General features: G+C 37.6%; 3 protein-coding genes across 3 annotated transcripts; 2 read left to right on the forward strand and 1 right to left on the reverse strand.

Annotated features, from left to right (window-relative positions):
* Nucleotides 1-1098: 1098 nt before the first annotated feature.
* Nucleotides 1099-24443, reverse strand: LOC127871387 (tight junction-associated protein 1-like). The gene is made up of 8 exons (XM_052414256.1): nucleotides 24342-24443; nucleotides 16097-16210; nucleotides 14482-14525; nucleotides 14047-14217; nucleotides 13195-13261; nucleotides 12170-12277; nucleotides 10646-10729; nucleotides 1099-7641 (listed from the first exon to the last, which is right to left on the reverse strand). Exons 2-8 carry the CDS (start codon nucleotides 16157-16159, stop codon nucleotides 7216-7218), a joined length of 963 nt encoding a protein of 320 aa, XP_052270216.1. The 5' UTR covers nucleotides 16160-16210; nucleotides 24342-24443; the 3' UTR covers nucleotides 1099-7215.
* On the forward strand, nucleotides 17800-19098 carry LOC127872576 (uncharacterized). The gene has a single exon (XM_052415903.1). It carries the CDS (start codon nucleotides 17800-17802, stop codon nucleotides 19096-19098), a length of 1299 nt encoding a protein of 432 aa, XP_052271863.1.
* LOC127872577 (uncharacterized) lies at nucleotides 19105-20685 on the forward strand. The gene has a single exon (XM_052415904.1). The coding sequence runs from the start codon at nucleotides 19105-19107 to the stop codon at nucleotides 20683-20685; it is 1581 nt and encodes a 526-aa protein (XP_052271864.1).
* Nucleotides 24444-24847: the final 404 nt, after the last annotated feature.

Raw genomic sequence — 24847 nt, forward strand, 5'->3', positions numbered from 1 at the left:
ACTTTACTATAGCCATATAAGGAAAAATACCGTGCACCTTGGAAGCCATGTTTTTCAAGCAAACATAATTATTTTCGAAATCATCCAAGATATCATTGAGACCAATTTTCTGACCAAATTTCATGAAGATTGGACAATAAATGTGGCCTCTAGAGTGTTAACAAGGTTTTACTATAGCCATATATAGCCATAAAAGGAAAAATGCCCCGCCCTTGGTGGCCATGCTTTTAAAGCAACCAAAACCATTTTCGAACTCATCCAAGATATCATTGGGACAAATCTTCTGACCAAGTTTCCAGATGATCGTAAAATAAATGTGACCTCTAGAGTGTTAACAAGGTTTTACTATAGCCATATAAGGAAAAATGCCCCGCCCCCATGGTTGCCATGTTTTTCAACCAACCGGCATCATTTTTTAAATCATACAAGATATTATTGGGATGAATCTTCTGACCAAGTTTCATGAAGATCAGACTATAAATGTGGCCTCTAGAGTGTTAACAAGATTTTACTATAGCCATATATAGCCATATAAGGAAAAATGCCCCGCCCCTTGGCAGCCATGTTTTTCAAGCAAACGAAACCATTTTCAAACTCATCCAAGATATTATTGAGACCAATCTTCAGACCAAATTTCATGAAGATTGGATAATAAATGTGGCCTCTAGAGAGTTAACAAGGCAAATGTTGACGCCGCACAACGCACAAAAGGCGATCACAAAAACAACAATGGAATACCCTTACGCAAGAAAATGTATGAACGAAATGGAAGACCATGAAGCACGTAAATGTATGAAAGAAATGGAATACCATAAAGCAAGTCAATGTATGACTGAAAAAGAAACTCAAACTAAAACGCTATATTAAGACCAAAGAGAAATAAAAAATTGTGCGTACTTTATGTTCACAAGCAATACATGTAGCTGTAGCAATATCATGAATACAACCCCACTTCCTAAAGGCCATCTTTTTAAAAACTGAGACCATTTTGGACCGTGGAGACAAGAACTCATTAGAACACATCGCCCCATTGGTGCAAACAGATACCACGTACCTTCCAATGTAAATGTCACATGGTACTTTTTTACACCCAGGGGGGGGGGGGGGGGGGGGGGGGGGGCGGGGGGGCGAAATGTTCTCAGCAAGATTTACTAGGATTGGACCAATCATGTACCTTGTACAGTGTTCACGAGGTTTCACCAAAGCAATTTAACCCTTTGAACGCTGGGAAATTTGTCTTCTGCTAAAATGTTGTCTGCTGAATTTCTAAAATTAGCATTTTCTTCGATTTTTTTTCAAAGAATATTATCAGAATAGCGAACAGTTTGGATCCTGATGAGACGCCACGTTCTGTGGCGTCTCATCTGGATCCAAACTGTTTGCAAAGGCCTTCAAAATTCGGTTCCCGCACTGAAAGGGTTAAGGAAAACTGCCACGCATACTGGCAGCTATGTTTTCAATTACACCATATTTAAGATCAGCCTAGATATCATACAACAAATGTTGTGTGCATGTTTCATTTGAATTGAAGAATTTGTGGTGTTTCAAGCTCTTTCTTTTGACCTTATATTGATCCTGTTGAATTAAGAACCAGGCCAAAATATACTTAAGGGCAGTACATGTGGCCTATAGTGATCAAAAGGTAAACTTTTACGAAAGAACAACTACCGAAAGGCAAACACAAAAGCTCATCATATGCATTTTGTAGTAATTCAAGCTAAAATTATGGCTTTAAATTGTTACTTTCAACAAAACCAAACAAGGTAAATCACAAAACTATGGCATCTGATCATTTAGAATTATGAACAGCAAGCCAGAGAGCAAATAAATAAAGTGTTCACGCACTAAACCATTTAAGAAGTTTGTTCAGCAGACATAATTTAATCTGCACACCACCAAAATGTAAACATATATCACTTTGCTGTAGAAAACTATACATATTATAATACATAATTTAAGTTCTATTCTCAAATATATATTTTTAATTCATACATATTTTCACTCATTTATTTGTAAAAAAAATATCAAAACATGACCTGTAAAATCAAATTTATTGAGCAAAAAGCATGCCATACACTTACTAAATAATTAAATAAATAGCAATCCCACACATTAAATGTTTAGTAAGCCCAAACATCAAATGTTTAGCAATCCCACACATTAAATGTTAAGTAATCCCATACATTAAATGTTTAGTAATCCCACACATTAAATGTATATCAATCCCACATATTAAATGTTTAGCAAGCCAACACATTAAATATTTAGCAAGCCCACACATTAAATGTTAAGCAATCTCACACATTAAATGTTCAGCAATGCCACACATTAAATGTTTATCAAGCCCACATATTAAATGTTTATCAAGCCCACATATTAAATGTTTAGCAAGCCCACACATTAAATGCTAAGCAAGCCCGCATATTTGTTTATAGCAATATTTTGATACACACCCCTTATATGTACATTATGATATTTGGGCTCGCTCTGGGAAAATTGAGCATATTGTATGTACTTAACCCTTTGCATGCTGGGAAATTTGTCGTCTGCTAAAATGTAATCTGCTGAATTTCTAAAATTAGCATTTTCTTAGATTTTTTTCGAAGAATACTATCAGAATAGCAAACAGTTTGGATCCTGATGAGACGCCACGTTCTGTGTCGTCTCATCTGGATCCAAACTGTTTGCAAAGGCCTTCAAAATTCGGTTCCCGCACTTAAAGGGTTAAAGTGTATTCCAGATCAGCCTGTGCAGTTTAAAAGGCTGGTCTGGGACGACACTTTCTGCTGTAACAGACTTTTTGCTTCTTTTAAATGATAAATACAATAGACGGTGTCATTCCTGATATACCAATGCAGATTACACAGGCTAATCTGGGACAACACTTTACCGACATGCATTCAGACCCTTTTTCAAGAGCAAGGCTCATTTACATTATTTAATGTGTCGTGTTCTGAGAAAACTGGTCATAATGCGTGTGCGTAAAGTGTCGTCCCAGATTAGCCTGTGCAGTCTGCAGAGGCTTATCAGGGACAACACTTTCCGCTTAAACTAGATTTTCGGTAAAAAGGGACTTCTTTTAAATGGAAAATACCATTTAAGCGGAAAGTGTCGTCCCTGATTAGCCTGTGCGGACTGCACAGGCTAATCTGGGACGACACTTTACGCACATGCATCATGACCAGCTTTCACACACAAGACACATATTTTAATAACACTTGTATTAAGACTTGCGTCTTGGACAGAAATCAGTTTTGTTTTGATTGACAAGATAATGTGTTTTTTTTCTTCTTAATCCCTCAAATACCTTTTGAAGGAGTACCCATGTAATATCATTTATAAATGGCTAACAATATTGTCGCAGCTTACACAAAAGTTAACATTTATAATTACACCATTATCCACATATATCCTATAATTCCATTTGGCAAATGAAAGAAAAGTGGTTTTATTAAGCTCTTTGAATAAAAGAGAACATATTTGAAAGTAAAAAATCGTCCAGAAAGTAGTAAAACAAAAAACCGTCGGAGACGGGTGATGCTCCCCAAAGTGTTTTTTTGTCACAATATTGCACTATATATTCAGATAAAAGGAAACGTCTAGTAGTTGGGGGGACAAGAATTGCACTTTATGTACAGTTAATGGAAAATTTTAAAGGGCCATAACTCGGTGAAAAATCATCAGACCATAACCTGCTGATAATATGCACATCTCCTATTGGTAGTGAAGCTTCCCGTAAAGTTTCATTGAATTCCAGTCATTAGCTGCTGAGAAATAGCCCGGACAAATTGTGCACAGAAGGACAGACACGGACTCACGCATGGACAGACAAAGCGGTGGACTATATACTCCCTTCAAATCTTTTTAGTGGAGCATAATAAAGTAACCAGTTTAAGATAATGATTATTCACCTGCAACTTAATTACATTTTGACTATGTAAATTACACTTATTTTGTGCTCTTTTATTTTAAAAATTTACAGCTTATACGAGAAGCATGGTACAAGAATGTTTTTTAAATAAAACATTCTTAATAATAACTTGCTTACATAATAATAGAATCAGCTGAAAAATGAAATCTGCCTTCTGTTAATATTGATGCAACCTTGCTTTCCCGTTAATAAGACATATCCCTCTATAAAACACACGCATTGTGATAATAAAATATATAATGCTGAGCACTAATAGATATGATATGATAAAAAATTCACTCCTAACAACTAATAGCCATTTTCTTAAAACTTAATAACAAGAGGGCCAAGATGGCCCTAGTTCACTCAACTGAGAGGAGTCGTTCATTCAATCTTTACCAAATGTCAAACTTGACCTAGATATTGTCCAGACAAACATCCTGGTCAAGTTTCATCATTATTTCATCTGAGAGTCATGATCAACATACCTATGAAGTTTCATGATCTTAGGCGTAAGCATTCTTGAGTTATCATCCAGAAACCATTTTTCTAAGTTGAGTCCCCGTGACCTTGACAGCCATTGTGTGAATACGTTATTTGGCACTGTGACCTTGGCATTTGACCTAGTGACCTGATAATCAATAGGGGTCATCTGCGAGTCATGATCAATATACCTATGAAGTTTCATGAACCTAGGCATAAGCGTTCTTGAGTTATCATCCAGAAACCATTTTACTATTTCAGGTCATCATGACCTTGACCTTTGACCTCGTGACCTGAAAATCAATAGGGGTCATCTGCGAGTCATGATAATTGTACCTATGAAGTTTTATGATCCTAGGCATAAGCGTTCTTGAGTTATCATCCAGAAACCATTTTACTATTTCAGGTCACCCCAACCTTGACCTTTGACCTAGTGACCTAAAAATCGATAGGGGTCATCTTCCAGTCATGATCAATGTACCTATGAAGTTTCATGATCCTAGGCATAAGCGCTCTTGAGTTATCATCTGGAAACCATTTTACTATTTCAGGTCACCGTGACCTTGACCTTTGACCTAAAAATCAATAGGGGTCATCTACGAGTCATGATCAATGTACCTATGAAATTTCATGATCTTAGGCCTAAGCGTTCTTCAGTTATCATCTGGAAACCATTTTACTATTTTGGGTCATCGTGACCTTGACCTTTGACCTAGTGACCTGAAAATCAATAGGGGTAATCTACGAGTTATGATCAATGTACCTATGAAGTTTCATGATCCTAGGCCTAAGCGTTCTTGAGTTATCATCCGGAAACCATTTTACTGTTTTCATCGTGACCTTGACCTTTGACCTAGAAACCTGAAAATCAATGGGGGTTATCTGCGAGTCATGATCAATGTAGCTATGAAGTTTCATGATCCTAGGCATAAGCCTTCTTGAGTTATCATCCGGAAACCATTTTACTGCTTTGGGTCACCGTTACCTTGACCTTTGACCTAGTGATCTAAAAATTAATTGGGGTCATCTGCGAGTCATGATCAATGTATCTATGAAGTTTCATGATCCTAGGCATAAGTGTTCTTGAGTTATCATCCGGAAACCATTTTACTATTTCGGGTCATCATGACCTTGACCTTGAACTTTGACCTAGTGACCTAAAAATCAATAGGAGTCATCTGCGAGTCATTATCAATGTACCTATGAAGTTTCATGATCCTTGGCATAAACGCTCTTGAGTTATCATCCGAAAACCATCTGGTGGACGGACGGACCAACATGAGCAAAACAATATACGCCCTCTTCTACGAATGGGGGGGGACATAATGAGAAAACTGCCCCCCTCCCAGCAGCCATGTTATTCAACTGACCGGAACCATATTTGAACTCAACTCTCGTATCAAGGAAACAAATGTTCTGAGCAAATTTCATGAAAATTGGGCCAAAAATGTGACTTCTACTGTGTTCACATGTTTTCACTATATACATATAGAGAAAAATGCCCCGCCCACTGGCAGCCTGTTTTTCACCAATCCCGACCATTTTCAAACTTGTCCAAGATATCAATAAAACCAATGTTTTGACCAACTTTCATGATGATTGGGCAAAAATTGTGACTTCTAGAGTGTTTACAAGGTTTCTCTATAGCCAAATTAGGAAAACTGCCCCGCCCACTGGCGGCCATGTTTTTCAACACACAGGAACCACTTTTGAACTCAATCAAGATATCATTAAGACAAACATTTTGACAAAGTTACATGAAGATTGAACATAAAATGTGACTTCTACAGTGTTTACAATGTTTTTCTTTTTATTTACCTAGTGACCTAGTTTTTGACCCGGCACAACCCAGTTTCGAACTCGGCCGAGATTTGATTGGGGCAAAGCTTTTGACCAAGTTTCATGAAGATGGGACAAGAAATGTGGCTTCTAGAGTGTTTAGGAAGAAATGTTTACAGACGGACAGACATACAACGGACAAAGACCGGTCAGAAAAGCTCACCTGAGCAATCAGGTGAGCTAACAATGTATCATTCTTAATCAACAAAATTAACAATAAATTAAAGTTTTGATAAAAACACCATCATGCATTAATAGACCTGTATTAACCCTTTCCCACTCAGAAGCAAAGTGAAAATGGCTATGTGCAAACAGCAGAAAAACAGAACAGCCTGCGAGTAACTCGCAGTCTGTTTAGGTTTTATGCTGTTTGCTGCTCTTCAGTATCAAAGGATTGGAAATGAAGCCTTAAAAACTTGAATCTTGTAAAACAGGTCTTTCATTAAATTTAACTTTCTAAGAGACAACAAATGCATCAAAATACAAATTTAATTGGTAAATGGTTAAAGGGGCCTTTTCACAAATTTTGGCATGTTTTGAAGGTCATTAAATGCTTCTTGAAAACAAATAAAATAATAACATTAAAGAGGTTGAAATAATATTCCTGCTTGAAACATGAAAATAAATTATTTTCAACACCTTAACCATTGCATAAACAAAATTATCGCATAACCATATAAAAAATGAGCGTTTGTAAAACATAATGCTGCCTACTGCGCTTTGAAGCCATATATTGACCTTTGACCTTGAAGGATGACCTTGACCTTTCACCACTCAAAATGTGCAGCTCCATGGGATACACATCATGCCAAATATCAAGTTGCTATCTTCAATATTGCAAAAGTTATGAGCAAGGTTAAACTTTTGGGACAGACACATACATACATTGACAGACAGACAGACAGACAGGCCAAAAACAATATACCCCCGATCATTTGATCCGGGGGCATAATAAAAAGGTTAAGCATGCATTTGTTGAAGCCTCAAGGCGAGAACGTCACATCACTTTCCAATGACGAATTCGAATGATGCCTGACTTTCCTATGCACCTTAACCGCACCTTTCACATGTTTATCTCCGTCCTGCAAAGCCAGTACGCATGTTTGTGTCTCTTTATTTGCATATGGATAGTCCTCCTTACACTTAACACAGAAATAAGTCCGTAGCTGTCGCTGCCTCATTTCTGGGGGTGCAAGCACCTTTGCTATGAGGCTCACAGGAACCATCAAAGGATCCTGCTCATGGTCCTTAGGGGCTGGATTAGGGACCGAGTAAACCATGGCAGTGGGCGGGAAAGTCTGCATAGGAATGTGGATAAGCTTTGGCGTTTCAGGTTTAGCATTTCGTAGGTTCATGAGTTGCTCACTTGTCATTTGAGTCTTTATGCGCTCTTGGAGATCTATAGGCAACTGCAACATTGATATTTACATGTAAACTAGAGTTACTGCAACATTGATATTTAAATGTAAACTAGAGTCTGCAACATTGATGTGAAAATGTAAACTAAAGTTACTGCAACATTGATGTGAACATGTAAAGCAGAGTAATATTGATGTAACATATAAACTAGAGTTTGCGGAATTGCTATGTGAACTAGAGTCTCCAACATGTATATTATCATGTAAACTAGAGTCTCCAACATTGATGTGAACATGCAAACCAGAGTTACTGCAACACTGATGTAAACATGTAAACCAGAGTAATGTTGATGAAACATTTAAACAAGAGTTTGCAAATTGATATTTAAGCGTATAAACAAACAAGAGCAATATTGATGAAATATGTAAACTAGAGTTACTGCAACATTGATGTTAAAATGTAAACTATAGTCTGCAACATTAATGTTAGCATGGAAACTAGAGCAACATTGATGTTATCATGAAAACTAGATTTACTTCAACAGCAATGTTAACATGTAAACTAGAGTCTCCAACAATGAGGTGAACCAGGGTCTGCAACTCTGATATTATCATGAAAATTTAAGTATGCAATATTGATGTTTACATGTAAACTAGTCCACTGCAGCATTGATGTCAACATGTAAACTAGAATACTGTAACATTGATGTAAGAATTTAAGCTAGCTTCTGCAACGTTAATGTTAGCATGTAAAATTGAGCAACATTCAAGAGAGCAACATTGATGTTTAGATGTAAACAAAATTTACAGAAACATTAATGTTAAGATGTAAACAAGAGTCTGCAACATTGATGTTTACATGTTAACCAGAGTCTGCAACTCTGATGTTGACATATAAACCAAAGCCTTCCAGATTGGTGTTAACATGCTAACAAGAGTCTGTGTATGTGTAAACAAGAGTCAGAAACATTAATGTTAATGTTAATATGTATACTAGAGACTGCAACATTGATGTAATCATATAAACTAGATTTAAGGCAAAATTGGTGTTAACAACTGTAACATTGATGTTTACATTTAAAATATAGTTACCAGTACTTCAACATTGATGATGACATAAAAAAAGACTGAAAAAATGTTGTTAACATGTAAACTAGAGTCTGAAACATTTATGTACATATGAACAACTAGAATCTGCATTCTGCAACATTGATATTACCATGTAACCTAGATTAACTGCAACATTGATTTTAAGAATTAAACTAGTCTACAACATTTATGTCAACAACGTCAACATTGATGTTAACAACTGCAAAATTGATGTTAACCACTCAAACATTGATGTTAACCACTGGAACATTGATGGCAACAACTGCAACATTTATATCAACAAGTGCATCACTTATGTTAACATGTAAACTAGAGTTTGTCAAAGAAGTGCTAAATATACCCATGAAGCAAATATTTTATAATCATAAAATCAAAATCCATGAAATTGAAATTCTTTGTTGAAAAGTGTCATAACTTAATATTTTTTTATTACATAGGATAATTTAACAAATTGCAAATGTCCATCATCATATAGTAAAGAACAATGCATGAAAGTTTAAAAGTCTGATGTTTACTGTTTGGAAGTGTAAAAGTATTTTCTGGAAAACGTTGGTTTACACGGACAAACACACGTCCATAGGTGATTCTTGCATACCTCAATGGTACTTTGTAGCTGGGGTATAATAACCTACTTTATTTTTACCATACCATTAAATTAATTATGTAATGCACTATAACAAACACCACAATAATGCAGTACCAAATGTTATTAGCCAGATATGGGCCTAGCCCAAGAGAAACACATTTAAAAAAAAGTCAATTCATTAATTTAGCCTCACTCTGGGAAAACAGGGTTTAATGAATGTGCGAAGAATGTCGTCCCAGATTAATGAATGTGCGTAAGGTGTTGTCCCAGATTAATGAATGTGCGTAAGGTGTCGTCCCAGATTAATGAATGTGCGTAAAGTGTCGTCCCAGATTAATGAATGTGCATAAAGTGTCGTCCCAGATTAATGAATGTGCGTAAGGTGTCGTCCCAGATTAATGAATGTGCATAAAGTGTCGTCCCAGGTTAATGAATGTGCATAAAGTGTCGTCCCAGATAAATGAATGTGCGTAAAGTGTCGTCCCAGATTAAACAGTGCAGTCAACATAGGCTGGGAAAACAGGGTTTAATGAATGTGCGTAAAGTGTCGTCCCAGATTAAACAGTGCAGTTAACATAGGCTGGGAAAACAGGGTTTAATGAATGTGCGTAAAGTGTCGTCCCAGATTAAACAGTGCAGTCAACATAGGCTGGGAAAACGGGGTTTATTGAATGTGCGTAAAGTGTCGTCCCAGATTAAACAGTGCAGTCAACATAGGCTGGGAAAACAGGGTTTAATGAATGTGCGTAAAGTGTCGTCCCAGATTAAACAGTGCAGTCAACATAGGCTGGAAAAACAGGGTTTAATGAATGTGCGTAAAGTGTCGTCCCAGATTAAACAGTGCAGTCAACATAGGCTGGGAAAACGGGGTTAAATGAATGTGTGTAAAGTGTCGTCCCAGATTAAACAGTGCAGTCAAAATAGGCTGGGAAAACGGGGTTTAATAAATGTGCGTAAAGTGTCGTCCCAGATTAAACAGTGCAGTCAACATAGGCTGGGAAAACTGGGTTTAATGAATGTGCGTAAAGTGTCGTCTCAGATTAAACAGTGCAGTCAACATAGGCTAATCAGAAGCTGCACTTTGTGCTTTTATCAAATTTTTCATTTAATGGAAGAACCTCACCCTGTGTACACAAAAATTCCAGTTTAGGGGAAAAGTATTATATTATGATTAGCCTGTGCAATCTGGAACACACTTTACCCACATGCATTGAGCTCAGTTCACTTTACCCACATGCATTGAGCTCAGTTTTCCCTGAAGGAGACTCAGTTTTAAGGTTGAGTCCGACAATCCTTAAACTATAAAGAGGGCTTTCAAAATTAAGCGAAAAAGAAGTCAAATCAATGTGTAATGCTTACAGAAGGCAATCTCTGCCCTACAAAGTTGCTGGGTTTGCACTGGAGCAGATGTACGGCTAAACTGCAGTCCGATCTGAACCTCTCCTGGAAATGAATATTGAAAACAACATATTTAGCAGTACTTTTGGAAAACGGGGCTTAATGCATGTTTGTAATTTGTTGTTCAAAATAAGCCTGTGGAGTCCACATTATAGCAGAACTGTCAATAACTCTCAAAAGTAAATTAAAGTAATGACACTTAAGCCACATGAGTTTCCCACAGCAAAAGTTCAATTGTGTTCAGTTTGCGGTTTGATAGATCTGGTATATGTCATTCATTCAGCAGGCCTTTAATCCTTACAGTGCGGGAACCGAGTTGTGAAGGCCTTTGCAAACAGTTTGGATCCAGATGAGACGCCACAGAACGTGGCGTCTCATCTGGATCCAAACTGTTTGCTATTCTGATAGTATTCTTTGAAAAAAAATCGAAGAAAATGCTAATTTTAGAAATTAAGCAGACGACATTTTAGCAGACGACAAATTACCCAGCATGCAAAGGGTTAATCTTAACAGAGGAAAATTTGGAAGCATCTTAGATTTAATGGAAAAATTTGTACTCATGAAATTGTGCAGGAAGTTTCTTTACCAAGAAGATGATGCAAACTGCTTGAATGTTCGATGACTTAAGAGATAGCCGGGAGAAGAAATTAATTGTGCAATACACATTAATCGAAATATTACTAAAAGTCATAAAACTCCAAGACACAGTTTTGAAGCAGGACATCCTTGTCGTATACACACCTCCTTTACCTATTGAGATTATGATTCATCACAATAGTCATGCTTTTAACCCTTTGCATGCTGGGAAATTTGTCGTCTGCTAAAATGTCGTCTGCTGAATTTCTAAAATTATCATTTTCTTCGAATTTTTTTTTACAGAAAACTATCAGAATATCAAACAGTTTGGATCCTGATGAGACGCCACGTTCTGTGGCGTCTCATCTGGATCCAAACTGTTTGCAAAGGCCTTCAAAATTCGGTTCCAGCACTGAAAGAGTTAATTGCAGTACAATAATCTGAAAATTAAGTGTCTCAGAAGGACAGACACCTACTATACATGTATATGTCTAATACTGAAAAAGCTATTCAGTGAGCATAATAAAGTAAAAAACTTGTTACAAGCACTGTCATGGTTTATAAGCATAGCATAATGGAAGACAGTTTTTTGATGTTCAATTTGATTAAATATTTAAATAATAAAATGTTGTATCTCTCTATGTACACACAATCACAGTTTTACAAACATATTTTATCTCTTTCAGTGCGGGAACCGAATATTGAAGGCCTTTGCAAACAGTTTGGATCCAGATGAGACGCCACAGAACGTGGCGTCTCATCTGGATCCAAACTGTTTGCTTTTCTGATAGTATTCTTCGAAAAAAAATCGAAGAAAATGCTAATTTTAGAAATTCAGCAGACAACATTTTAGCAGACGACAAATTTCCCAGCATGCAAAGGGTTATATAAGATTTTGATTTGTGTTACATTCTCCTCCTCCAGTTCGCAGATCAATGTTTTTGCTTCCACAAGTTTGGACGTCATTTTGGCTACCTCGTTCTGGAGAGATGTCTTATCAGACTCTGAGCTGTTCACCTGACCAACAGGAATAAATACATAAATGCAAAAACTGAAGCAATAATCAGCTGTGTAATGCAAAAATGGGTCTTAATTCATGTGAGGCAAGCGTAGCTCCTCACCAACCGACTGAGCATGGTCAGGAGCTACTGTGTCTGCTAATAAGGCCAAGAAACCTTGCGTGACTGAGTGGACAGCATAGCTCCTGACCCGATTGTGTGCTTGCCCAGGTTGGTATTGAGCTAGGCTGACAGAATATGGCATAAGACCCATTTTCGCATGATGTGCATAAAATGTCTACATGTATAAATATAATTGATACAAGTTTATCAGTTTTTAGTAACATTGGGAAGTACTGTACAGAATGATTTAACACATTACTCATACTGGTCAATAATGTATTAAATATAGTCAATTATTCTTTCTATATCTCAACTTGATTAGATTAGAAGAAATGTGTCGAACGGACACAGATGCCCAGCTATATTTCACTGGGCACAATAACCAATGCTGTTTGCCACACATAATGTGAAAGTTACCTCAGCGTGTATGTACAATGTATGTACCAATCATTTGTAACTTTGTTGCTACACATAAAGCCTTCTTCACCAATGTGACATTGACCTTTAAGCAAGCGCCCTAGTTGGTTAGTACAACATGTCTTCTTAAAATGACGAAACAAACAAGGACGATGCACAAACTTCACATTTTTACTGCGACCTTGACCTTGAATCAACCAACATGGTGATTTTATGTGACACATCTGACATATATAAGGTTTATTTGAGCTGATCAGTTTTGAAATCCTATGCTGCCTATTATTGGCAACATAAGTATTATGCACATACTTTTAGTAAATACTGATTTTTTTCAAGTTCACTTACAATAAATCTATTTACTTTTTATACAAATCATAATTGATTCTATACACTCACCGTATTCAAAATTTTATTTTCCAAATTATTGTTAATTTTCTGCATTCTTTTGTGACTTTCCATCAACCTATAACAGAATGTTTATAACATGAAATACAGACATGTTCAACCATTTAAAAGAAACTTTTTTTTTCAAACAAGAGGACCCACAGGGCCACAGGACGGTTACCTGATTCAACGATTTGTACAAAAATGACATTTTATTTCGCAGTTAACAAGAGAACAATGTTCTGATAAAATGTCCTCAAAACAAAGGAGGAATGTGACTTCTAGACAGTTCACAAGCTTTACCTTTACTTTGACCTCTAACTCTTGAAAGTCATTATGCATATAGCTATATATTTAATTTGTTGACTTACTTATAATGATCAATTCATTGTTTTCTATTAGCCAATAAACATATATAATTGATGCATGAAAGTCAACCATGACTTCAGTAGAAATGACTTCCGGGGCTAATAAGGAGTGAAAACACCATAAAATATTTTGATTCTAACATGAAGATTTTTTTTTATTGAAAATAAACTACACATGTATACTTCACCATGCTGCATTCACTTTTAAGCCCTTTTTATAAAGTAAACACATCTATATTTATAACCAAAACTTCCGATTCTTAGGCAGGGCTTACTATACCATCAGCCAAATTAGCCAATGCATACACATTTTCCAAATTATGCAAAGAAACATTTTATATTGTTACACATTTTTCTTCATAAAACGCGTATAAAATGCCAAAATTATAACAATTTTGCTATACTAGGCCAATTTTGGCTAAAAGCAATATTGATCCAAGGGAAGTCATGTCAGGAAGTTCAAACTACAAAATTTGTTTATAAATTTACACCTTGCCTTTCATATCTGTCTCTCAGTTTCACGAACTCTTCCCGTAGCTTGAGCAGTTCGTAGTTAGCCTTTTGCAGGCGGTCATCATACTCGGTCTGCATGTTGGCCATGTTAACTTGACTCTGTCGCAGTCGACTCATCAGCTCCTCGATCTGGTGCTGTAGGTCAAGGCTGTGACTGGCAACAGAGACGAGAATTATTTATTGAACCATGTTCTTGGAAAACATAAAGTCCCAGATTAGTCTGTGCATGTCACACAAGCTAATACGGGATAACACTATCCACTTTTATCGAATTTAGTCTCTTTTCTTAACAAAAATCCAAAATTGAACCAAAAATAACAAACAATGCAAGATTCTAGTTTCCAAGCCTTAATTATAAATGTAGGCTTTATTCTAGGATCTACTGATGGAGATGGAGATTTTTTGGGTCACAGCCTACCTTGCATCTCCCACGATTTTCCCATCACAGGAGCATCCACAATTCTGGAAAAACACCAACAAAGTGTTATAACTTACCAGACATGTATGCCTACATTCGCATTAATATATTTGACAATACAATTCCATTATGCATCATTTGTTATCATGAACCCCTGGTCCCATCTTTTTGCCTGAAATTAGCATCAGTGTAATAGGGTCGATGAGAAAGATTACTTTAATTCCATTCAAAACATCACACAGTCAATATGGCAGTGATTCAGTGGTGACCATCTCACACAAAAATACAGCAGGGCAAACCCAGCAAAATGCTGAGATTGAACAATCATCATGGTTTGCTGGTCCTTTTTTAACTTGATTGAGGTGAAGTCTGAGGGGAGAAAAATTCTGTAGACTGATTTTGACTATGCGAATCACGTGCACAACGCATGGATAAACCTTAAAACTCACATACAAATAAATACCATCTTAAACGTATTAACAATATTTATTTTTGAAAACCTTTTTAAATTCACATTCAACATATTATTCAAAGTCCCCAGTATTAATTGTGATCAAAATAAATGGGTGTTCCAATCCTTGTGAACGATGACGGCAATCTTTTCTAGGAGCTCAATGTCTTTAAATTCGAAATAAGGTCAACAATGTTAAAGAGTTCAACTAACGACAATTTACCATGGGATCCGTTGTTCAGAATTTTTTCACATGGACTATGACTTTAGCCTAACCAAGACAGTCGATGTTCTGTACCCATTCCAAAAGTGGTATCGCTTTCTGATTTACAAATGTATACCCGCTATGTTTCTTCCCTTTCCCATTTAAATTTGTTTTTCAATTATTTTTCAATCTCCGAGATTTTGTGAGATTCCTTCTTTCATTCAATAATCTTTATTTTCGCTTCACAAAGGTGCCATTTGCAAACGAATCAGCAAAGACATATGAAACACATTTTAAAAGACTGATTTTAATTGGAAGATTGGGATAAACAGTCAATGACATCGCTCGTTAAAAAAATGCTTACCGTAAGAAGAATCTACCAGTGTAATATGGTCCGCTGATGAAATACGCCTAAGGAATGGGTCGTACCCCCCTCCCCAATTGTTTTACGAATTTACGCAAATTGCGTAAATGACCCCCTGACAACCTGATCCTCGAAAATCCGCAGAAATATCACACCCCTGAATTGCACATAAACAAACATTGACGATGATGTCTTTAAACTGCTCTATACAAGTAAAGTAGTCATTAGCCATATCATCAGAGTGTACATGTCACTGGACATTCAATAGTCTGCTGGCTTCAAACAGAAATGGGATTTTCCCAGGGATTAAGTAAGGAATGAGCTAAAAAAATATTTCTGAAGGTAGCAGATGCCTCACTATTCCACTATTGTTTTAATATTCTGCTTACAGAAAAACTAAAATGGACCAAACAAGGTGTTCAAGAGGATCTGCTGTCAAACATAATTGTTATGTTTCCTAACTCTAGCAGCAATATTTTTCCAGTTAGGAACATAAACAAATCTGACATACAGACAGACAAAAGAAAATCTACATTTTCCACCTTTAAAACAGACAAGAGCTTTGAATATGTTGTATTTAAGGAAAGTTACTTACAGCACAAACTGCCATGGTTCTGGGTCTTGATCCAATATTGTCTGAATACTGTCTTTTGTGCATCGTATTGATACAAGGTCAGCAAGTCAAAATACACCTGGATTACACTTGTTTCTGAAATACAAAGAAAATTGAAGTAAAAGGGGTCTTCAGGAAACAAGAATTTTTGCCAAAGAACAATAATAACCAATGTTAGTTTTACAGATCACCAAAATCGCATTTGGCGATTACAATTCCTTGTTGGCAATCAAATTCAGATTTTCATTAATTTCGCGATTAAAAAAAAATGGCCCCTCTGATTTTCAAATGCACTCTCTAAATTTCTGTTTTCAGGCCGTATAAATTGCAAGAAACTTCGACCTGAATACACAGATAACAAAATTACAACTGCCTTGTTAAGGTAGATAATCCACATGGCTAGTCCCTTAATTGGTCCCGCTTTACACTGTGAACAGACTTTTTATGTGATTTGCATGACAGTGATTTTTTTGCATTTATTTGTTACAGCCTGTGCCATTTGAATTGGAAAAATTAGCGCGATAAACCGTGAAATTGGGAACAATAGCGCCATAAACCATAAAATTTGAAAAAATTAAGCATTATATATATGATTATATGTAACAGAATTAATATTGTTTTTAAGTGCATGTACAGGGGGTTTTCTAGCCATTTTGGGACAAGATGTCTGGTCAAATTGGTCAAATTTGGTGGAGAGCATGGAACTACCCGATTGAAGTGGGATGCAGAGGGTTTCCTGCACCATCGCTGGGAAAGATGTTCCAGGATATGGGAATAGAGGGACAGGCGAGAAAGCTGGCCATTAAGAAGGTATCACAGGCAGCAGAAAGAAGCTCCAGCTGGCTGTGGCTTAGGAGGAACGCCAGTAGCTGAAAGCCATCCACTAATGGGTAGTGTCTGATCAACACTGCCGCCCGCCACTTAGAGCTTGTCCTAGGTTTAAAAGGGCGAAACAAGCAATGACAAGTGGTACCTAGCTGATGACATTAGTGGAAAGCAGTTTATCTGTATTTTACAACATGACTTCTGAGGAATCAGTGACTTCCAGGAAAGACTGGATGACAACCAGGAATAGATTGGTGACAACTGGAGAGACAGTGGACATCCAGGAGAGACTGGAATTGGGCATCAAGGGCTGGCACCCCAAGATGATGACTCCGTAAGGAGTAACCCACAGAACAGCTACAACAAGACATACAAAAAGATACCCCCAGGGTCTTCCGAGAGGGGGGGTGGAAGAGAGATCCAATAGGACGGACACAACGGAATCGACACGGCTAGTTCAACGGACATTGACAGGTGAGGCCTATACAGAGACAGCTCAGTGTGTTTGCGGGAAAATCTGTAAGAATGCCAGGGGTCTCAAGATACACCGGTCTAGGAAGGGTTGTCAGCCTGATCCGGAGCAGAGACAGTGCACAGACTTGTCTGGTGAGACACAGGAGGACCACAGCCAGGAAGAACACCACAGTGCTGAGGATCTCCACGAATCTGAGGTGGAACAGGTGGATAAGCCTACAAGACCAGAACATGATCTTGGTAGCCAGGGCAGTCGTACAGATGACAGACTAGAGCGCATCAAATGGCCAGCTATGAACGAGAAACAGTGTTAGGAGTTTGATGAGGATGTAGATGGCATCGTGGAACAGGTGTTACTTGGAACAGTAGAAAGGAAACTGCGGAGTATGTGTAGACTGATATATGCAGTCGGGAAGGAAAGATTTGGGGTGACACCATCGGAAAGGAAGCAGACTACAGTCGCCAAGAACAGACGGCAGATAGAAATAGAGAAGTTGAGGAAGGACCTTCGCAACTTGGGGAACCAGTACAGACAGGCATCAGAGCTAGAGAAAATTGGTCTACAGGAACTACGAGACCACACCAGACGCAGACTTCAAGACCTGAGGAAAGCGGAAAGGATACGAAAAGCCAGAAGGGAGAAGGCCAGACAAAGATCACGATTTCTTTCCAATCCCTATGGTTTTAGCAAGGAAATCCTTGAAGAGAAGAAAGCGGGACAGCTGAATTGTTCTAAAGAGGAGGTTGAAGAGCATCTGAAGAACACGCACTCTGATCAGGCGAGACATATGCGGATGGAGGGACATGAACGCATAGCCCCAGTACCCATGCCCATTGTTGCATTTACTGAGGGAGAACCAACCCTCAAGGAGGTCCAAGATATAATCAAGAAGGCTAGATCCAAGTCAGCACCAGGCCCAAATGGAATACCTTACAAGGTGTACAAGTCATGCCCAAAACTGCTGAGACGGTTGTGGAAACTATTGAAGGTGGTCTGGCGTAAAGGAGATGTACCTGTGGAGTGGCAGCGAGCAGAAGGCATCTTCGTCCCAAAGGAGGAGGTTTCCAAGGATATTGGACAGTTCCGGACAATATCATTGTTGAATGTGGAGGGCAAGATCTTCATGTCAGTGGTTGCCAGGCGTCTTACAACATTCATGACCAGTAATGGGTACATTGACACATCAGCACAGAAGGGAGGTGTTCCAGGATTCTCTGGCTGCATTGAACACACATGCGCTATTAGCCAGTTAATCAGGGAAGCTAAGATCAACAAGACAGATCTCACAGTTGTATGGCTGGATCTAGCAAATGCGTATGGCACGGTACCCCACCAGGTAATAGAGTTTGCTCTGAAACACCACCATGTACCAGAACATATTCAGAGCATTGTCAGAAGCTACTACAGAAACATCAACATGCGCTTCACAACAAAGAACTTTACAACATCCTGGATACAGCTTCAGAAGGGGATTGTAACCGGCTGCACAGTGTCAGTAGTACTGTTCATCGCCGCTATGAATCTCATCATCAAAGCCGGAGACAGGGAGTCAAGGGGACCGAAGACCCAGACAGATATCAGACTTCCACCACAGAGGGGATTTATGGATGATCTGACTATCACAACAGAGTCCCACATACAAGCTCGATGGATCCTATCAGCCCTTGAAGATGTTGTGTCATGAGCTAGAATGGCCTTCAAACCAAGGAAGTCAAGATTTCTTATCTTGAGAAGAGGTAAAGTCTGGCAGAAGACAACACTCAGGGTACAGGGCGAGGATATCCCATCACTTATTGACAACCCCGTCAAGTGCTTGGGTAAATGGTTTGACACCACACTGGGTGATAGCAGAAATAACACAGAGCGCATCAGGCAGCAACTGAGGAATGGGCTTGCAAAGATAGAGGGAACAGGCCTACCAGGGAAGTTCAAGGCATGGCTTTTCCAGCATGGCCTCCTGCCCCGTCTCCTGTGGCCACTAATGTTGTATGAGATCCCAACATCGACGGTTGATAGCTTGGAAAGCATGATAAACAAGAGCCTGAGACGATGGTTCGGACTTCCATCATGTATGACAAGTATTGGACTCTACAACAGAACCGGAATGTTGCAGCTCCCTCTTTCATCAATTGTAGAGGAGTACAAAGTTAGTAAGGCAAGGCTCGTGTTGACCCTACGAGACTCTAGTGACATGAGCATTAGAAATGCAGGGATAGAGGTCAGAACTGGAAGAAGATGGTCATCATCGAATGCAGTTGAGCAGGCAGAGAGTCGACTGAGACATCAAGACATAGTGGGAACAAGTTGTCAAGGTAGACAGGGACTCGGCTTGAACACTAGACAACCGTGGAGTTCAGCCACAACAGTCCAAAGAAGAGAACTTGTTCAGAGCGAAATCCGAAAGGAAGAAGAAGAGATAAGAAAGGTGAAAGCAGTCCAGATGGGGAGCCAGGGAAGCTGGACAAAGTGGCAGACAACAGGGAGGAAACTGTCATGGACAGATATCTGGAAGTACCAGTTTTTTCAACTGCAGTTCCTGATCCGGGCAGTTTATGATGTCTTGCCAACACCGGCGAATCTCCAGAGATGGGGGCTGATAGAAACAGCAGAATGCACCCTATGTGGAGGAAGAGCTACCCTGGATCACATCTTGTCCTCGTGTAAGGAAGCACTTGCCCAGGGGAGATACCGCTGGAGACATGACCAGGTACTCCGAGAGGTAGCGGATACACTTGAGAGACACAAGAAGAAGGCACGAGTACATGCAGGGGCAAAGCACAGCAACTTTGTACCAGCAGGGACAGTAATGAAGGGTACAAAGGGAGGACATCCGAGTATCCTAGACGGCACAAATGACTGGGAACTACGGGCAGATCTTATGAAACAGCTGCAGTTTCCAGACATTGTCCACACTACCCTACGCCCAGACATTGTGATGGTCTCCGGAAAGACAAAGAAGATCATCCTGGTAGAGCTGACTGTCCCGTGGGAAGAAAGATGTACTCAGGCACATGAGAGAAAGAAGGCCAAGTACGAAGATCTCGTCCAGGAATGTAGAGAGGCCGGGTGGAGAGCATGGAACTACCCGATTGAAGTGGGATGCAGAGGGTTTCCTGCACCATCGCTGGGAAAGATGTTCCAGGATATGGGAATAGAGGGACAGGCGAGAAAGCTGGCCATTAAGAAGGTATCACAGGCAGCAGAAAGAAGCTCCAGCTGGCTGTGGCTTAGGAGGAACGCCAGTAGCTGGAAGCCATCCACTAATGGGTAGTGTCTGATCAACACTGCCGCCCGCCACTTAGAGCTTGTCCTAGGTTTAAAAGGGCGAAACAAGCAATGACAAGTGGTACCTAGCTGATGACATTAGTGGAAAGCAGTTTATCTGTATTTTACAACGGATTTTTTTAATGAATAAAAGTGGCAAATTAAGGAATTATTTATTGTCAAAAAGGACTAAATTAAAGTTATATATTTTGTAGGATGTTTAAAAAATAAAGTTGAGATCTAGAGTAAAGAAATCATAATTTAGTGATAAGAGACTTCAATTTTAGAAAAAAATAAAAAAAAATTTTTTTTTTTTGAAATTGGGCTTTTTGGGGAAATTTTGGTCAGATTTTGGGGAAAAAATGTGGAATTTTGCGATTGGGAAAAAGCCGAAAATCGGCTGTAATTTTGAGCACAAAAAATCACTGCATGATTATTTATTACAATGCTTATGGATATCAATACATTTATGATAATAATAATGTTGTTACAGGTACACTCATACATAGAACTAACAAGAGATGTGTTTGTCTGAAACACAATGCCCCTTACTGCGCCGCTTTGATTTAAATAATTTTGTTCTTGATTATATCCCTTTAAAAATATTACTTCCCTTGTAAAAATGATCTGAACCTGCCAAATGATAAATATAAATTATTTCCCTTTAAAGCTTGTTACTTCCCTTGGATTTGTTTTTTTCAACCTTGACCTTGAAGGATGACCTTGACCTTGACTTTTCACCACTCAAAATGTGCAGCTCCATAAGATACACATGCATGCCAAATATGAAGTTGCTATCTTTAATATTGCAAAAGTTATGGCCAAAGTTAAAGTTTTCGGACGGACGGACAGACTGACTGACAGTTCAACTGCTATATGCCACCCTACCGGGGTCATAAAAAGCTTATCATGTGGTCGTCATTGGCTGCAACGCTGAAATTTGGCTACTACTTTTTTTTCTCAGCACCAACATAGGTAACACTTAACACCCAAAAGCAATATCAAAGTACAAGAGATGTGTTTGTCAGAAACACAATGCCCCCTATTGCGCCGCTTTGAAATAAAATTTCAATATATCATTTGTTAGGTTTAGAAATTATCTCCCTTTTAAAACTTATTACTTCCCTTGGATTTTATTTTTTGACTTTTGACCTTGAAGGATGACCTTGACTTTTCAACACTCAAAATGTGAAGCTTCATGAGAAACACATTCATGCCAAATATAAAGTTGCTATCTTCAATATTGCAAAAGTTATGGCCAATGTTAAGGTTTTCTGACGGACGGACAGACTGATTGACTGACGGACAGTTCAACTGCAATATGCCACCCTACCGGGGGCATAAAAATAAGTTGTCAGGGTAATCTCATATAATGGAACTGATAAGGGAGACAATTTGACCGACTGATAATCGCACATATAATGGTCTGTACAACAATAAAATCAGCATAACATATCAAATCAATCAAATTAAGTTTATAACTTATAAGAGACAAAAATGATGCCAGTTTCTCAAAGTTTAATACAATCCATGTTAATGTTGAGACATTGTATCAGTAATAATCATGCAAACAAACAGACATTTACACATGTTAGTGAATCAGAAGAGGCAAAAAATACAATTCAAGTCAATGCAAAATAAAGAGTGGCCTGTAGTATGTAGAGTACCTGGTTGCATGACCATCACTCAATAATTACAGCAGGAAAAGTCTTTCTCTGAATTGAACTTTGTCTTAGGCAGGCTATAATTCTATATCATCACAACTAAAGGCTTCACTTTAAATGATAGTTAAGATTGATTTGTACAAACAGTGTATTTTGCCTCAATCCATTTCCCATCTATATGTACCAGCAGTTTCATATAGGAGGTTTTGTGTGACGTCACAAGAGGGGTTTTCCGTTACTAAAAATAGATTGGCCGTCAACTTCTTGATCGCGGCCAATTACATTGTATCAGAGTAAAGGTCGTCGGAAGACCTAATACTTACAATTTCACAAAACAAAAACTATAAATACCCGTATTCTTTTTTAAAATAAGAATTTAATTAATGATATTTCAAAAATAATAAAACATATAATGATTTGAATATTATTATAAGTGCTGTGGATGCGATAGTGTTATTTTTCATCCGGGATTGAAATTTAGTGTAAGGGGTGCATTGAATCAGTTATAAAAAAAAGTCCTAAAATAGCTCAATACATTTCAATCTTGAAATGTATTTTAATTTTCTTTTACATTGACTGAATTTTCATTTCGTTAACATTGAATGAAAATATTAATAAATTTAAGTATTCAAATTGAAAAAAACACCTGCATATTTTGCAAATTGAACTGTCTTTGCATGTACACGTATATTGAAAACTCGTCTGTAGTGATAATGAGCGATACAAATCTAGCATTTTATGATACCATTAATCTACACATTTAATTTATTTAACGCAAGTATTTTATTTCCCTATAATGACCAAATGCGATTGCTTGTTTTCATGATGATGTTTCGAACACTGCAGTAACGCACGATCTTTACACATTATAGCAGAATTTACATTTGCAGGTATCCGTTAAATACGTTAATTGTGTAGCAGTTAATGTGTACAATATTTTAAATGTATAGTTATTAAACACTTTATTATTATGTTAAAACTGGCTTATATATATACTTAATAGTTCCTAGCTGTTAATCCATTTCGGACAAATGTCTATTTTTAAATATGTTCAAATAGCAAAGCAACTGTTAATTTTTTTACTTAATATGTCGAGAGATGACATGGAGGTATCATAAATTGTGTTTAATGACCAGACACATGTGGTTTATGCAGAGACCCCATACAGAGTCATACAAGTATAGGTCCCTGGGTTTATGACGCACTGTTTTCTTAGTAATAGTCTGGACAGTATCTGATCATATCGAGATAATTGGTTTGTGATAAAGAAAGGGGCAAATAAACACTGGGTTAAAATGATGAAACAAAAGTGTCAAAGTTGGTGTGAACAATTAAATAAAAAAAAACAACATTTATCAAGAGGATTTAGTTAATCTGTAACAAGGTAAGTTTTACAGACAAATAGGTTCAAATCAGTTTCTATATGTTGATTAAATAAAATCAATCAATTTGTTGTTTGTTTTCGTCCTTATTTGTGTTCGTTCATTGGATTCAATTTAATCTGAAAGACTTTCAATTTCTGATTATTTTTTGTTCTTCAAAAGGGTCGCGAATATGTTTGTAACCTTATCACGATGTGCTTCATCAATGCAAACACTAGCAGAATGGTCGCAGTTTTGACGGCCAAAATTTGAGCATGCGCAAACGTGACGTCATTATCGGAATCCCCAAAACCTCCTATGGAGTCTCCAACTAAGAGTCCGTAACATATTAAGATTGTGTTTGTTTATTCTAAATAAACATATTTACATGTAAACTAATTTTAAATTACTAAAGAAATTTTCTTTTCCATCACAATATAATTGAAATAATTTTTAATTGATTTAAATTGTTAATTAAGAAATAACATATTGACATATGCAGTGTCCGGATTACTATACCTATTCAAGACAAACACTATTGTAATACAAATACGTATGTTTAGATATTAGTCTTAATTTAGTCAATAATTAATATAAACTTACATTTATCCACATTTTGTCAGACACAAACTACTTACTTTCTTAAGCTTTACTCACAAAAAGCGTCTGGCATCTATGTTATGTTTACGTGTTGTTATTTTGCCTGCATTGGGTTAGATACCATTAAAACTCTTAGATCAGGCTGCACTACAGTAAGCACAGTGCATTTTACGGGCATCTTCAAAATCGAGTATCACTGACAAACATCAAACCTCAAAGAGATCACCAGAAGATAAATTATCTTCATCATTCAACCTTAAGCTACTGTGGAATAATAATTATAATGTTATCCCTTCGAAAAAAATCTGTGTTGGTGTACATTAAACATGTGTTGAATTCAAAATCTATCATAATCTTGATTTGCTAGACAGAACAATACATAGATAGGCATACTGAAGCTCCAGGAACTTTATCAGTAGAGCAATTATCGTCATCATCCGCTTGCCCTTGAAGGCAAGTCGCGAATTTACAACATCTTACATGACAGCACATACAAATCGCATTAAACACAACAAGATTTAAGCCTCAGAGGCGCTGTTAGTTT

This window comes from Dreissena polymorpha, chromosome 3, assembly GCF_020536995.1.
Source record: "Dreissena polymorpha isolate Duluth1 chromosome 3, UMN_Dpol_1.0, whole genome shotgun sequence".
Taxonomy (NCBI): domain Eukaryota; kingdom Metazoa; phylum Mollusca; class Bivalvia; order Myida; family Dreissenidae; genus Dreissena; species Dreissena polymorpha.